General features: G+C 47.4%; 1 protein-coding gene across 1 annotated transcript; it reads left to right on the top strand.

The window, feature by feature from the left end:
- The first annotated feature begins 10,341 nt into the window (after nucleotides 1-10,341).
- On the top strand, nucleotides 10,342-15,063 carry LOC139354297 (cylicin-1-like). Its single transcript, XM_070998517.1, has 3 exons — nucleotides 10,342-10,757; nucleotides 10,866-11,040; nucleotides 14,722-15,063. The coding sequence occupies exons 1-3, from the start codon at nucleotides 10,342-10,344 to the stop codon at nucleotides 15,061-15,063; spliced, it is 933 nt and encodes a 310-aa protein (XP_070854618.1).
- The last annotated feature ends 642 nt before the right edge of the window (nucleotides 15,064-15,705 follow it).

Raw genomic sequence — 15,705 nt, 5'->3', positions numbered from 1 at the left:
AACAATGCATACATTATTTTGACATTTTTTAACAACATTTTCTATACCTTCTAAACACAAAAACTATGTTCATGAATCGATGTGGACATGGTCTCAAAACTACGAATTATGGTGAACACTTTACAGTTTGTAATCCTGAATTCTTTGCAAATTGCTGGAATGAAGCCAGAAAATAAATTTCAATATATAATAAAACATGTTACCAATACCAAAATAAATGAATAAATGTATTTTTATGCTACAAAATGAACTTCTGACCTATTATTTCGAGTTAAAATTACAGGTACGGAAAAAGGAAAATATTTTCCTTGAGTTGTTGGGCGGTCGTGATTTCAACCCCTAGTATGGGACGTATTAGAGCTAGCTTTAGAAAATTTACCAGTTAAACGTTCTGAGGCGAAAAATATGTCTGTTTGAAAATATTCCACATCTGAGAATCATTATCTTGTGATATTTATTTTATTGTGGTTCTTTTGATTTTTAAATTAGTTTTACAATCATGGGAAACGTTATTCCCAAACATGATTGGACATGTCCCTCTAAGGCAATCATCTTTAGATGTTTTGGGGTTGCGACCTTTCTCAGTATAGTCACATGGTGGTGTGGGCAATTTAGTATACTCTTTATGGATATGGCCGTGTCATTTTTATGGCATCTAAACCTTTTAAAATCAGTTATTTATGGGTTATGCTAATTGTCCCACAACCCGCGTACATTAATGAGAAGGCGGGGGCCATTAATATATTAATTTGTGAGGAGCGGGGTCATTAATATGCTAATTAGTAGGGGGGCGAGGACCGTTAATATGCAAATAGTCCCAGAATCCGCGTTTCCATACTACTCGCAGCGCAAGTTTATTTCGGCAGTGTGCCACGCCCACTTTCACGCCCACAAACCTGACAAAAAGAAAAGCAATGACGTCAGAGCCATACAATGTGTGTGTAAATAGTTGCAAGCTGAATTGCGCGGCGAATTCGAACTCTTTCGATGAAAGATATTCCACAAAGTATTTCATTGAACAACTCAAATGTTTAAAGTCTATTTTGTGTTTTGATCTGACTGTCCCATAAAATCTTTGCCACGCCCATTCATACAAACATCCCAAGGAGTTAGGAAAACTAATGACGTCAGGGCTAGATAATGACATATATTCACATATGTATGTTTGCGTGTAAATAGTTGCAAACTGAACTGCGCGGCGTATATAAATCTTTTAGGCTATGTACATTATATACACAATACGCTTAAAGGTGGTTTACATGTACATTGTACATGTATATAAATGTTTTTAGTATGTTATGTTTTGCTCTCTCTTTTTCGGCGCATGCAAAAACAAAATCGTGACAAAAAATGAGAAAGTAAAGCGCTGCCAACGCTAAGAGAGAGGAAATTGCGCGGCTAACTTATTCTATTGAATATTTAACAATTTAAGCTATTTGTCCTTTTCCCCTCTGTCCTCTGGCCAATTTACTTATTGCTATTATTTTGTTGTTTGTTGATGCTTAATGTTTTCAGAATGTTTTATGGCTTGCTATTTCTTCCTTGGCGCAGGCTGAAACAAAAACAGGACAAAAAAATTCAAATGAAAACCGCTGCTAGCGCTAAGAAAGAGCTCAGTACGCGGCTAACTATTTCTATTGAATAATAAACAATTTAATTTGGTTACCCTTTTTGGCTCTACTCTAACACCAATTCATTAGTCTACCAGTTTATTTACCTAGTTCCGATCAGGTTAATGTATGATTTAAATTCCTAAAACAATAGATAGGGCGCGGGCAAAAACTTTACAGCGCTGTAAATCTTCTGTTATGTCTTTAGTCTACCACTAACGATCGTAAGCGAAACTATTGCCCGAGTGCCTAATGAGATTTTTGCGAATTTTCCAAGTGTCTTCCAATTTAAAAGCGATAATCTTAACGTAAGTTAAGCTTTGCAAGCAATTTAACATAATCTCATTACATTAATTTTCCTTTGCTAAGAATTAACGTAAATTTGTATTTTTCCTTTGCTAAGAAGCTAACGTAAATTTGTGTTTTTACGCGGACGCGAGTTGTTGCTGCTTCTGCCGACGTCGCTGCCGCGATTTGCTGATGACTGGTTGCTGCGCACTTTGCTAAGTACCCATTTTAAAGTAATTATATTAACAATAACAAACATTTCTATTTTTATATTTTCAATTTTTTCTGGTCAATTTCCGATTCTCAATTTTTTTCATTTTAAACTAATTTAATTAACAATTATAAACATTTCAATTTTCATATTTAAAATGTTTTTCCGATTAAATTTTCGATTTTCAAGTTTTCCAATCAAATCAAATCAAATATAAGAAAATAGCCCTTTCAAAGGGTTTTTTACATTTTTAAAAATGTACGTATTTATTAGCTAATAGTCCTATAGTCTTAACACTTTATTATTCATATTTTAAAGATATATTTTCCATTAGGGACATTTTAATATTTTAATAAAAATGCCTCGACTAAATAGACGTAGTGCATCTCAATGGGCTAGGAATCAATTAATAAGAAATAGGGCAAATAGGGAAAACATGGAATATGCAGAGATGAAGAGGAAAGAAAATGTAGAAGGTCATCGTAGCCGGAGGGAACATTTTTTAGTCAGGGAAGCAGAGCAGGGCGTTAATACAGCGTCTCGTAAATCAAGACGCCTGTTACGTACGCCCTCCCCCATACAAGGATTAACCCCGGCAAAGCAACTGTCTTAAGTTGAGGGCAGGGGCCGCTAATGACTAACCACACTCAGATTGATAAGGGCAAAACAGAAATACAATTCGACAAATCACGGGTGTCGCGTGGCCAGAACAACGACCACGATCGACCTGCTCGTAACCGTACTCCAGGTGGCAAAGTGCACCAGACGGCCGTTGACTCCTAAGATAGGGGAAATGGAGAAACAGTACCCCTAGGTGGGAACACCTAGTTAATTCATCCAATATGGGAGGCTAGCGAAAGCTCTAGTCCGGTATAAAAGACCCCAGCCAAATAGAGAAGACAGACAGAAATTGTTCTGATCTCCATGACAGTGGTCTAAAAATACAACTCCCACAAACACAGACCACGACTAGAAGAAGGCTGGTGTCCAGAAGGATGTCTTGACCGTTTCCCTAGGATCAACTGCACCCAGGAGAACGACCTGATTACCGGTCCTGCGATCGACTACACTCTGAAGGAAGTCAACCTGCAAATTCCGAAGGACGAAAAGAACTAGTAAACCAAGTGTATGGCCTAAGGACCCCAAGATAGGCAGCAAAACATCCAAAGTGGCCGGCAGCACCGCCAATGTGATTAACACCGTAGAGATTGTTGACCACAAGGACGATATTCAAGATGTCAACAAGACCATGAAGCTCATCGTTGGACTACTCCTAGTTCTAGTGACCCTTAAGGTGGTTAAGATGTACAAGCGCTTTGTTCAGAGACGCCGCGACCAACATCACGCCCTGGAGAATGTGGTGACCCACATCGGAGCATAAGCCGAGCAGATGCAGTGAAGTGAAGCAGCCGTCCACAGAGTCTTCTGTCATCAGGACCAGCCACCATATCCAACAGTCCTTGAGGAGAACACAATTGCAGATCGAAAGAATCTTATGTGCCGAACCAGCGCCGCTATGGTCATCAAAGAACGTGGAGAGGATCAATAATAAGGACGACATCCGACATACTGCTGAAATTTGTTCAGCTGTAGGAGCCATCCGTTCAGAGGCGTTGCGACCAGCAGCATACGTCGGAGAAAGTAGTGATGCAATATAAATGTGTTAATCGAGCCAACCAAAGCTAAAGTGAACTCATGCATAACCAAAGACCAATATCCTCAAATAATAAAATTGGATAACAAGTGAAAATCAAAAAAAAACATTGGAAGCATTCAAACTGCATTTAAAATATATTTAAACCAACCGAATAATGAACAATTAGAGAGGACGAATCTCTCCACCAGCCGTTGAGGAAGTAGCATGCCTCTGGCATAATATATATATAATTTGTGTTTAAGTGAATTGGTAACTTAAGAACAGCCGTATTTTGGTGCACGTATATTTAAATATATATATATCCAATATAAAATTTTCCCAAAGCCCAGGATCCGGAGCGTCGAAATCTCATCGCCCAGGATTTAAAGAGGGAGTAAGTTTGTCGGGACACGGTTCCTTTCTTATAAGCATACATAATTAAATATTCGTGAAGTATCCTACAGTTTTATAGACTACTATAAACTTTTTCAGCGGCGATTATCAGGCTTGTAGTTATATGACAATTGCAAGAGCCCTCTGAGCGACGTTTGTAGTCGTGAATAGTCAGTATTTAGCTGATGTGTGCACCTTCACGGGTGGTAAATTCGATACTCTCCGCTAACAAAAGTAATTGTCAATTAATTTAATTTCCATTTGAATTAGCCAACATTATGTTACTCATCCATGGCGTACGCCGATATAAATATTGCCCAATAAATTTGTAATGTAAAAGAATATCAAAACATGAAGTGCTAGAGCTTTATTAAGGGGGGTGTGCTGACGCGAGAAGTGGAGTAGGTCAAGAACAATGACATTACTTTTGACGGACAACCTTGACAATAGGGGATCGTATTGCGCGGCCCGCGACGCTCCATTGGCATACGAATGTGTGAAGGGGAGGGAATATGGCCAAAACACAGCCCGATCGTATTGCGATCAAGCGACAGCTAAGCTTGTTGGGCAGTGTGGACTGATGACTGACGAACTTTATGACTAATATTATTTTCCAGGCACTTTAAATATTTATTCTTGTTATGTTGGAGAGGAGAGAGCCTTACCAAGATCCCACGACCCGAAGACGACGTAGCTTATGCCGGCAAATGGTGCCTGAATATTGGACGCCTCTCCCTCGACCCAGGTTCCTGTCAGGACTCGGGCACTAATGAGCCCCCGTAACAGAATTGGCGCCCAACGCTAGGATATTTCATATTCTTTGAGGAATTTTACCAGGGTCCACAATCTCGGTACCTGCGATATCGGAAGTGATGTACCTAGGGATGGCATAACTTTCATCTTTATTTGCCATGAGTAGTTTGACTGTTTGATAGAGCAGAGAGCTTAATAATTTTAAATATGCGCATACTTATTTATTTTGTCTTTCTACTAATAACTTTAAAGTCCCCAACTTCTGTGACTGTCAGTGTTGAGAGGCCTCTCAATCAGAACTTTGTCGCAGAATAGCGGTCGGACTTTGAAATGTTTTTAATCTTAGAAGTTCTCTGTTTTGTTCATGGAAAAATATACCGGAATCTCCTTAAACCAAGAATTATGAGGAACCCTTTTTATAATATTACACCTACAACTAAGTGCCGACCGTAAATTTTTTGAAATTAACGTAAATACAATTTATAGGTGCTTTCTGGCTACTAGGGATTTGTCAGGTCGTTTGATAGGTACGAGTCCAGAAAGAGCAGGAGCGCAAGCATTACGGTAACGCATTCGTTTGTCGATCCAGGACAGAATGGGGATGGGGGAACTGACAGGAAACGCGAAGCCGACGCCCCACAACGTACTAGGCATTTGTCAGTTAATGGAGGACAAGGCAGAAGATTACGATTTTGACTACTGCTCATTGACCCAGGAAATGAGACGGGCATTTTCCACTACCGGAAGTGACCTTATGAAAGTCAAGGAATTAATGGAACGCAAGCAAGGGCCACACGAAACCTTTAGCGGTTATGTCTCAGACATGCATAACTTACATATAACCTCATTAGCGGAGCTCAAAAGAGAGGGTCTCCGAGTTGATCGCTGGTTGAGAAACACAGGAAGAAACATGCGGCGGTCAACGAAATAGAGGAACTCCAGACCCTGGAGGACTTACCGGACGCGGTCACGGCGGAAGAATTTAACCGGCAGCGGAAAGACTCACGAGGGCGTTATGAGGATGGACAAGGATGCTGAGGCCCATTACACGCGCTGGTGTGTTATAAGTGTGGAAAGGGAGCAGACTTCTACGGAAGCATCCTTCGATTAAATTCCACGAAGCCACTTGAGGGTTCTGCGAGAAAGTCGGGACGGATGCAGATGCCCAGCGGCTTTTGCGCGGAGTCCGTCAGGCAAGACCGGGATAGCCGGGCGGACCAGGACCAACCCTTTCCGGTAAGAACACCGAAGCCCAACCAAATCTCTCCCCATAAGAGCCTAGAACAACGAGAGAGGGAGTACGAACTTGCTCGTGAACGAATCTTCACTGGCTCGGAAAATGCAGACAGCGAGACACGAACAACACGGAAAATACTAGAATTATATGATGCCCGAGCAGATTATCGCCGGCTTAGGCAAAAGGTGGTGGACACGGTGGTGAGCGTGCAAAACGACAACCGTTTCTTTGCTAAAACGAAGGTCGATGGAGTAGAAATACTGGCATTACTGGACACAGGCGCCGGTGCGAACTGTATTGGCAGAGGAGCGCACGCTTTCTTAAAAAACCGGACGAGGCCCATAAAGAAGCTAAGTGAAGAATGTGTACGCACAGCCGGCGGTGGTGAGACCCAAGTAACCGGAGCCATAACGTTACCTGTGGAATGGGAAAGAGAAACCAAGGACTTAGAGTTTTTGATAGTGCGAGGTCTGACACAACGATTTTGTTTCGGAATTAATTTCTGGGATACGTTCGGCCTCACATTTCTCGGTAAAGGTGGACGCGAGGCTGCCGCCGTTGAAACAACACCGGATTTCGACTTTATGACCGGAGACGCTCAAGTTCGAGACCGCCTATAGCCCAAACAAGCTTACCCCAGAACAACGTTGTAAGCTGCAGCAAGTGATAGACACATACCCTTCTTGTCTAGAAAAAGGATTAGGAATGACCAGCTTTGAGAAACATATAATTAAAGTGACCAACGAGGACCCGATATCCCCAGCTAAACAATAGCTGGTGTATGCCGAACTAGATCGCATGTTAGGTCTAGGCGTGATCGAAGAGAGCAATAGTAGCTGGAGTTCACCAGTAAACCTGGTGGAAAAGGGCCGAAAAATCGCCCTTGCCTCGACGCACGTAAAGTAAATTCCCGGACGATCAAAGATGCGTATCCACTACCACATATCGAGGGTCTGTTGAGTCGACTGCAGGAAACGTATTACATTTCCCCAATTGACTTAAAATACGCCTTTTGGCAAGTACCTCTCGAAACCAAAAGTAGAGAGAAAACCGCGTTTACAGTGCCCGGCAGGCCACTGTATCAGTTTACAGTCATGCCGTTCGGCTTGTGCAATGCCGCGCAGCGAATGTGCCGAAAATGTATTTGAGTATCTGGATGACTTACTGGTCTGTTCACCTACGTTTGAAGCCCACATTGATATGTTGAGCCAGGTCAGTGCCTGCTTACAGCGGGCAGAGCTTACAATAAATGTAGACAAGAGCAAGTTTTGCTACAGCCAGGCAAGATATTTAGGATACGTAGTTGGGGGAGGATGCATCCGAACGGATGATGCGAAAATACAATCTATCCAGGAATTTCCCCAGCCTAGCTCCGCCAAACAGATGCGGAGGTTCCTGGGAATGACTGGCTGGTACTGGAGGTTGTTCCAAACCGATGACGAGGGTGGAGAATATCCAATTGCCTAGATGTCAGCCAAATTGAACAAAGCTCAGCGGAATGCCCTTCAAAGTGATCACTGACCACGGTAGTCTAAAATGGCTGATGAGTCAGAAAGATTTATCAGGCAGACTTGCGCGATGGAGTCTGAAGCTACAAGCGTTTGACTTCACCATAGAACACAGGAAAGGGTCACCAAATGTAGTCCCAGATGCTCTCTCACGAGTTCATATGGACGAGCTGCAGAAGGCTGGTGCGGAAGAACTGGACATACACGTCAACTTCGATTCGACAGCGTTCCAGTCATCGGAGTATGTCAACGTAGTGCAGGCGGTGGACGAAAATTTAGGTAAAAGTCCAGACCTTCAAACATCAGAAGGCTATGTATATAAACGGATGGGATTCTGCCTAAACGACGCTGTGGATGAATCCCAAGCATGGAAGCTCTGGGTTCCCGCCGAGATGCGTCCTGATTTAGTCTGGAGAGCACATCACAAATAACAGCGTTGCAGTCTCCGACATCCAGGAGACCCGAACAGAAGGGACTGCCTTCGCCGCCACGAGCTGTTCCGAATCCCACGGACAGCTTCTTGAGATATCAAGAGACTCCGCCTCTTGAACCGGTAATGCAGGACATGCTCAATAGCCAGATGCACCGGCTAAGAACACCCAGGCAGGTTGATACTCCGTTACACAGGTAAACCAGAACAAACGAGAGGGAGTCGAGTCACCAATTGCATCCAGAGATCGATCGGAACTCATCATTTCAGGGGCCATGACCAAAAGATGTCAGATTAGACAGGTGGAACCTAAAGTTCGATGGAAGCTGTCGCGGCATGACAGTTGAAAGTTTCCTGTTCCGCGTGGAGCGATTGCAAGAATTATATGACCTCAGCCGCCAACAAGGCTATCGTGAATTCCATCTTCTGTTGGCAGGTGCAGCCACGAAATGGTATTGGCAGTTGTGAGGAGTTGAATAACTCCCCACAAATAGAAGCAGCAGCAGATGGCCGGCCGCTTACCAGATACGCGGCGAATTCGCGTAGTAACGGTGCGGCCAGGAGAGTTTGGAGACCAAGGATGGAGAACGAGAGAGATTGGAGACCAAGGATGGAGATCGAGAGAGAATGGAGACTTCGCGGGCAAGGCAAGAGTGCCGTGTGCAAAAGCGGATAACGGGACTCCACCGGACTTTGGACTCTCCCGTGAACTTTGGACCGGGAGAAGAAGTGCCACAACTCGGCAGTGGAGCGGCACACAGGCGTGCCGCCAGCATCACGGGAATCAGCGGGTCGGCAGCAGTGGGCGGAGTATCGATTGAAAGCGGTACGTGAAGGACAAGTGGGTCAACCAGGAGGCACGGACTTTGGACCCGGAGTGGAGAGATTCAGCGGGCCATGCGCAATAGGGAAGTAACAGTTCCCGGAGGCCCTATATAAGGCCGCAGAGCGCTGGCAGCTGGATCAGTCGATCACAAGGAGTCAAACCGTCAAGATCACTTAGATACCAAAGTAAACAATCAAACGACCAGATAATCTACAAGGGAGCAACAACAAGTCGAGTCGCCAGAGAAGCAGAGCCGTGGGAGCCTACAAGGAGCAAGATTGCTACGTCGAGACGTTCGGGATTGGGATACCAGGAATCTCCGAATTGAGACGCAGGTAGCTGAGTCCAGAGGGCATCACACGGCTAGGTCAAGGCGGTTGATTAACCTTGTCTACAATGTCCTGGCGTTACGCTTGGAGAGAGTATAACAAGCCAGAAGGGAGAGCGGCCGATCGGTACGGTCTCGAGTGGAATTGTCCAGGAGAGCCCCTTCAGATTCGACTTGCGAGGTCCCGGAGCGGCGTGCCCGAACCCCAAATATAACAAGCCAGAAGGGAGAGCGGTCGATCGGTACGGTCTCGAGTAGAATTGTCCAGGAGAGCCGTACGGATTCAACTTGCGAGGTCCCGGAGCGGCGTGCCCAAACCCCGAGTACCAAAAGCCACGCGGAAACGTCCCGGACCAAAAGCAAAAGGGTGAGGCTAGGGTGGAACGTTCGTTTACACTAGGCGAGGAAGCGAAGTAAAGCGCGAGGCAGCTTCCTGGCGTTCCGCCTTGACTGTCCGCGCGGGCTGAGCTGAAACCCCAGTGGGACCATCCGGGACAGAGCAAGGGACAGGCGGAGACAGGAGCGATCATGGAGAGCGCAGCTTCTGTTCACCCTAGTCTGAGAACGGTGACGCTTCCCTAAGCCCGTACGGCTGATCCCCCTCGCGAGTCCGAGTCGTTACCCGCAGTCACCAAGTCACGAGTGAGGAGCGAGCAGCGAGCGAGCGTCTTCAGGGAGCTGCGAGGATCAGGGAGCTACAGGACTGGAGCACCGAGTCATCAAGGCGAGAGGTCGTCGAGTCAATCAGGACCGTCGGAAGCACCGAAGGTCACAAGCGACGAGTCAAGGCCAACCAAGCTACCGAGACATTTGTAATAATATACCCGCAATAAACCCAATACGAACCCGTGAATTCTGTGCTTTCTTACTGAGCTACTGGGCGGTCACGATAATATAAATTTGGTGGGACGAACACACAATATACTGAGCTAGCCGCACAAATCTCGTAGCGAGCAGACTACAAAAATCAGTTCGTTACATCTGGCGCCCAACGTGATTGTCCCAGCAGTGAAAGCAATTTAAACAGAATGGGGAAGAAGTGGATCTACCGGCTTAAAAAGGAGGACTTCGCCAATGTCGCACAGAGGCTTAATGTCACCCTGAACGGCAGATTAGAGGACATGAGAAAAGCATTATCCGAGTATTACTCAGAAACGGATAATGACCCACAACTCGTTGACATCTGGGCCGATTTGGAAGCCACATACCACGACAAAGCCGGCCACAGCATCACGTTAACAAACGCCGAAGGGGACAACTTAGTGGCAAGCCTGAGCGTTGACAATCTACAAAAGGAGGCAAACAGGAGAGAATCAAGCCAAGACAGGAAAATAACAGCGCTAATCTCGAGACCTAGTCAGTTAGACTATGCAAGGATCGCTAAACAGGTCCGCGAATGGTCGTTCAGGTTCGACGGAGCGGAAAAACCGTTCGAGTTCCTGGAACAGGTGGAATGGTCCGCCAACACATACGGCTTGGAGTTAGACATGATTCCCCGAGGGATGCCTGAATTGCTGAAAGGAAGGGCCCTGAAGTGGTTTATGGCCAACAACAAACAATGGAAAACATGGGCGGAGTTCATAGATAGTTTCCACACATACTTTCTACCGAGAGACTTCTTCACCAGGCTGGCGGATCAGGTCAGGCAACGGAAGCAGGGCTTCAGCGAGTCGTTCAAAGACTACATGATCGACATGCAGACGATGGTAAGGACACTTAATTATTCCACTAAAGAGACTCTAAGGATCATCAAGTCTAAGGATCTTCCTAAGGGCATACAAAGTGTCGGACCTGGACACGCTGATGATATTAGCAGACGAGTATGAAGAACTCGAAAAGGAGCGGAGCAACAGCAAGCTTTATAAGCAAAGAGCTGGCGGACGACGTGGCTGCCCTCGGAAAGATTACGAGGATACGACGGCAAGTTAGGTTGGCAGACGGAAGATGTGGCGGAATCGATGAGCAGCTGGAGGTGGAAATCGCGTTCGGGAACAAGCGACAGAGCATGAGCCTGCTGATACCACCAGGGGTAGTGGATTCATTAGTGTTGGGATGGAACTTTCTAACACAAGTCGGTACCGAGATTAAGTGCGCTGGACACGAAGTGATAATACTGGCCAGGAATCGACACAAGGGATGGCTCGAGGAGAAGCTATCGGTGTCAGTCGTAAAACGGGCAAGCGAAGATGACGACACGACGAAATTTCTGGAAGCAGAGCATCGAGTTTCAGCAGCATGAAGGGAGCGTCAAACATGGCAGAGCATCAGATCACGATGAAAGACGACAAACCAATAAAGAAGCGATACTACCCCAAGAATCCGAAAGTTCAAGGGGAGATCAATGCGAAGGTGGACGAGCTTCTCCAAATGGGATACATAGAACACTCAACAAGCCCATACATCGTGATGGTTAAAAAAAAGACGGGCAAATAGAGAATATGCGTCGACTTTAGGCAAATCAACGCCAAGTCTATAAAGGATGACTACCCGATGCCCATACCCATCGTGATGGTTAACAAAAAGACGGGCAAATAGAGACTATGCGTCGACTTTAGGCAAATCAACGTCAAGTCTATAAATGATGCCTACCCGATGCCCCGAATAAATTATATTCTCGACCAACTGAGGGAAGCACGGTACATCAGCAGCTTGGACCTAAAAGATGGGTACTGGCAAATCCCACTGAAAGCAGACAGCAGGCAGTATACGGCGTTTACAGTGCCGTGGAAAGGCTTATTCCAATGGAGAGTAATGCCATTCGGACTTCATTCGGCGTCTGCGACCTTTCAACGGGTGCTGGACCGGGTGATCGGTCCCGAAATGTCGCCACACGCATTTGCTTACCAGGATGACATCATAGTGATCGGGCGTTCGCTGGAAGAACACAAGGCCAACCTAAAGGAAGTGTTCCGACGGCTTAAGGAGGCAAATCTGAGGCTAAACCCGGAGAAGTGCCAATTTTTCAGGAAAGAGCTGTTATATCTTGGTCATCGAGTGACTAGCGAGGGAATAGGCACGGATCCGGAAAAGGTAGCAGCCATCGCCAAACTAGAACCACCATCCACAGTAAGAGAGCTCCGACAGTACCTAGGCGTAGCATCATGGTACCGCCGGTTTGTACCTGACTTCGCAAAAATAGTCAAACCTCTCAACGATCTGCTACGCAAGGGCAATAAGTGGGTATGGACAAAGGAACATCAGACGGCGTTCGAAGAGGTGAAGGCAAGACTCGTCGCAGACCCCGTACTGGCATGCCCGGATTTCGACAAACCATTCATCTTGCAAACTGACGCGAGCGACTACGGCAACAGGGCAATCTTGACCCAGGAACCTGAACGAGGCGAAAAGGTAATCTCTTACTCAAGCCGAACGATCAACGGCGCGAGAAGGAGTGCTTGGCAATCGTCTGGGCGATCCGAAAGCTCAAGCCGTACCTGGAAGGTTACCACTTTAAAGTAGTAACCGACTACATGGCGCTGAAGTGGCTCAACAGCATAGAAAGCCCTTCAGGGAGGATCGCCTGATGGGCCCTGGAGTTGCAGCAGTACGACTTCGAAATAGCGTACAGGAAAGGACAACTTAACGTGGGGGCAGACGCTTTGTCAAGGCAGCCACTGCCGGAAACACTTCGAGGGATCAAGGAGACGTCGGCGGCGGAAGCTTTTGCAGCATGCAGCTGGACTCTCTCATATAGCGGGCAGCGAAGATGTCGCAACATGGAAGATGTGGGTTCCGAAAGCTCTACGGGAAACGGTGCTGAAGGAGAACCACGACTCACCGGCGGCTGGCCATGTAGGAAGTCGGAAGACAATAGCACGTCTGGCAGCCCGGTATTACTGGCCAGGAATGTACAGAGACGCCCGAGCCCACGTGCGAGGATGCGAGACATGCATGAGATTCAAGCTGAATCAGATGCAAATGGCTGGGAAAATGCTGACGCAGGTGCCAAAGGAACCATGGGCTACGGTGTGTGCGGACTTCGTCGGACCCCTGCCGCGTTCCAAGCACGGCAACCAAATGCTGCTGGTATTGATAAACCGGTTCTCCAAGTGGACTGAGTTGGTGCCGCTGCGAAGCGCGACGGCCGAATCCCTAAAGAAAGCTTTTAAAGAACGCATAATTGCGAGGTATGGGGTCCCCAAAATAGTCATAACGGACAACGGAGTCCAGTTTACCAGCAAAATTTTCAAGAGTTTCCTGGCCGAAATGGGAGCCAAGCAACACTTCACAGCTCCATACACCCCACAGGAGAACCCAACTGAGAGATCCAATAGGACGGTGAAAACAATGATAGCGCAGTTCGCAGGGCAGAACCAAAGAGACTGGGACGAAAAATGGCCGGAAATCATGCTGGCAGTAAGCACGAGCGTTTCAGAATCCACAGGTTACACACCGTCGTTCATTACCCAAGGCAGAGAACCAAGACTACCGAGCGCCCAGCCCGGCGGCTGGCCATGTAGGAAGCCGGAAGACAATAGCACGTCTGGCAGCCCGGTATTACTGGCCAGGAATGCACAGAGACGCCCGAGCCCACGTGCGAGGATGCGAAACATGCATGAGATTCAAGCCGAATCAGATGCAAATGGCTGGGAAAATGCTGACGCAGGTGCCAGAGGAACCATGGGCTACGGTGTGTGCGGACTTCGTCGGACCCCTGCCGCGTTCCAAGCACGGCAACCAAATGCTGCTGGTATTGATAGATCGGTTCTCCAAGTGGACTGAGTTGGTGCCGCTGCGAAGCGCGACTTCCGAATCCCTAAAGAAAGCTTTTAAAGAACGCATAATCGCGAGGTACGGGGTCCCCAAAATAGTCATAACGGACAACAGAGTCCAGTTTGCCAGTAAAATTTTGAAGAGTTTCCTGGCCGAAATGGGAGCCAAGCAACAGTTCACAGCTCCATACACGCCACAGGAGAACCCGACTGAGAGAGCCAATAGGACGGTGAAAACAATGATAGCGCAGTTCGCAGGGCGGAACCAAAGAGACTGGGACGAAAAATGGCCGGAAATCATGCTGGCAGTACACACGGGCGTTTCAGAATCCACAGGTTACACACCGTCGTTCATTACCCAAGGCAGAGAACCAAGACTACCGAGCGCCCTATACGACAGAGAAACCGTAGGGACCGGACGACTGACAGAGACCCCGGAGGAGAAAGCAAACAAACTCAGAGAAATCTTCGAGATTGTAAGGCGGAACCTGGAGAAAGCATCCCAGGACCAGGCTGGCATTATGACCTAAGAAGGAGGCAATGGACGCCAAAGGTGGATGACGTCGTGTGGCCCAAGGAACAACACTTATCAAAAGCGGCCGAGGGGTTCGCAGCAAAATTGGCCCCAAGATACGACGGAGGGGGCCAGGGGTTTTTCGTCACCAGTAATCTGCAAAATTCGACACATAAACACAAAGAAAGAGCGGACCATCCACGTAAGCGAGCTGAAACAGCAACTAACGGAAAACACAGCAAGCAGACACAACAGACGAAAAACAACATTGAAAGTACAAGGATACCTCCAAGGATGCCCACAGGATGCTACGAAAGGAGTCCAAGGATACCTCCAAGGATGCCCAAAGGATACTACGAAAGGAGTCCAAGGATGCCTCCAAGGATGCCCACAGGATGCTACGAAAGAAGTCCAAGGATACCTCCAAGGATGCCCAAAGGATACTACGAAAAGAGTCAAAGGATACCTCCAAGGATGCCCAAAGGATACTACGAAAGGAGTCCAAGAATGTCTCCAAGGATGCCCACAGGATGCTACGAAAGGAGTCCAAGGATACCTCCAAGGATGCCCAAAGGATACTACGAAAAGAGTCAAAGGATACATCCAAAGATGCCTAAAGGATACTACACAAAGGGAGCAAACCTGAGCGTCTAAGGTCTCGATTGGCACTGATCGGAGGAAAGAAAAAACACGTATCAAAAGTCTGCCGAAGGAAGGGGGAAGACGGCACAGGGCAGAGAGCTGTACCGTAGATCTGGGTAGTAAGAAGGAGAGGCCGAAGGAATTAACGGGATTGAGCAAAGAGGTAGGCTCGGAACCGAGGTGTCGTTGAAGGGAGGCCAGGCTTCAGATGAACAATCAAAATCAACGTGCATCATGAGCACAGGCATAACAAGGAGCGAAGCGCGCAAAATGATGGCTGCCCACCAGCCGTCCGGAGGATCTAGGCCGGGGCAAGGATGGTCGATAGCCCGGCCTACCCGAACCTCGCGGCGGATCTCCGGGCGGGGCGTCCCCGAGTCGGTCATCAGCTCCGACAGCGACGTCGAGTTGGTAGAGGACCCGCGGGTGGAGCAGCGGAGATGGCGGCTTCGCAAAGCGGTCAACCGGGCCGACGGACGCATCCCGACTGGCGCGGCGGAGGTGGAGTGGGCCAGCGAAGAGCCGCCCCAGGACCAGCTGGCTCCCAGTAGTCATGCCGAGGCTGTGGTAGCGGCTACGTGGGAGTTTCGACGAAAGTGCGAGGCGCGAAGGCGGAG

Source organism: Drosophila suzukii, assembly GCF_043229965.1.
Source record: "Drosophila suzukii chromosome 2 unlocalized genomic scaffold, CBGP_Dsuzu_IsoJpt1.0 scf_2c, whole genome shotgun sequence".
NCBI lineage: Eukaryota > Metazoa > Arthropoda > Insecta > Diptera > Drosophilidae > Drosophila > Drosophila suzukii.
This window is presented reverse-complemented; position numbering and strand designations above follow the sequence as displayed.

Coding starts and splice junctions, on each gene's coding strand:
- LOC139354297 (XM_070998517.1), top strand. CDS start 10,342: ATGAGAAAAGCATTATCCGAGTATTACTCAGAAACGGATAATGACCCA. Junction 10,758..10,865: donor AAAGGAAGGGCCCTGAAGTG/GTTTATGGCCAA, acceptor GGATCAGGTCAG/GCAACGGAAGCAGGGCTTCA. Junction 11,041..14,721: donor CTGATGATATTAGCAGACGA/GTATGAAGAACT, acceptor CAACATTGAAAG/TACAAGGATACCTCCAAGGA.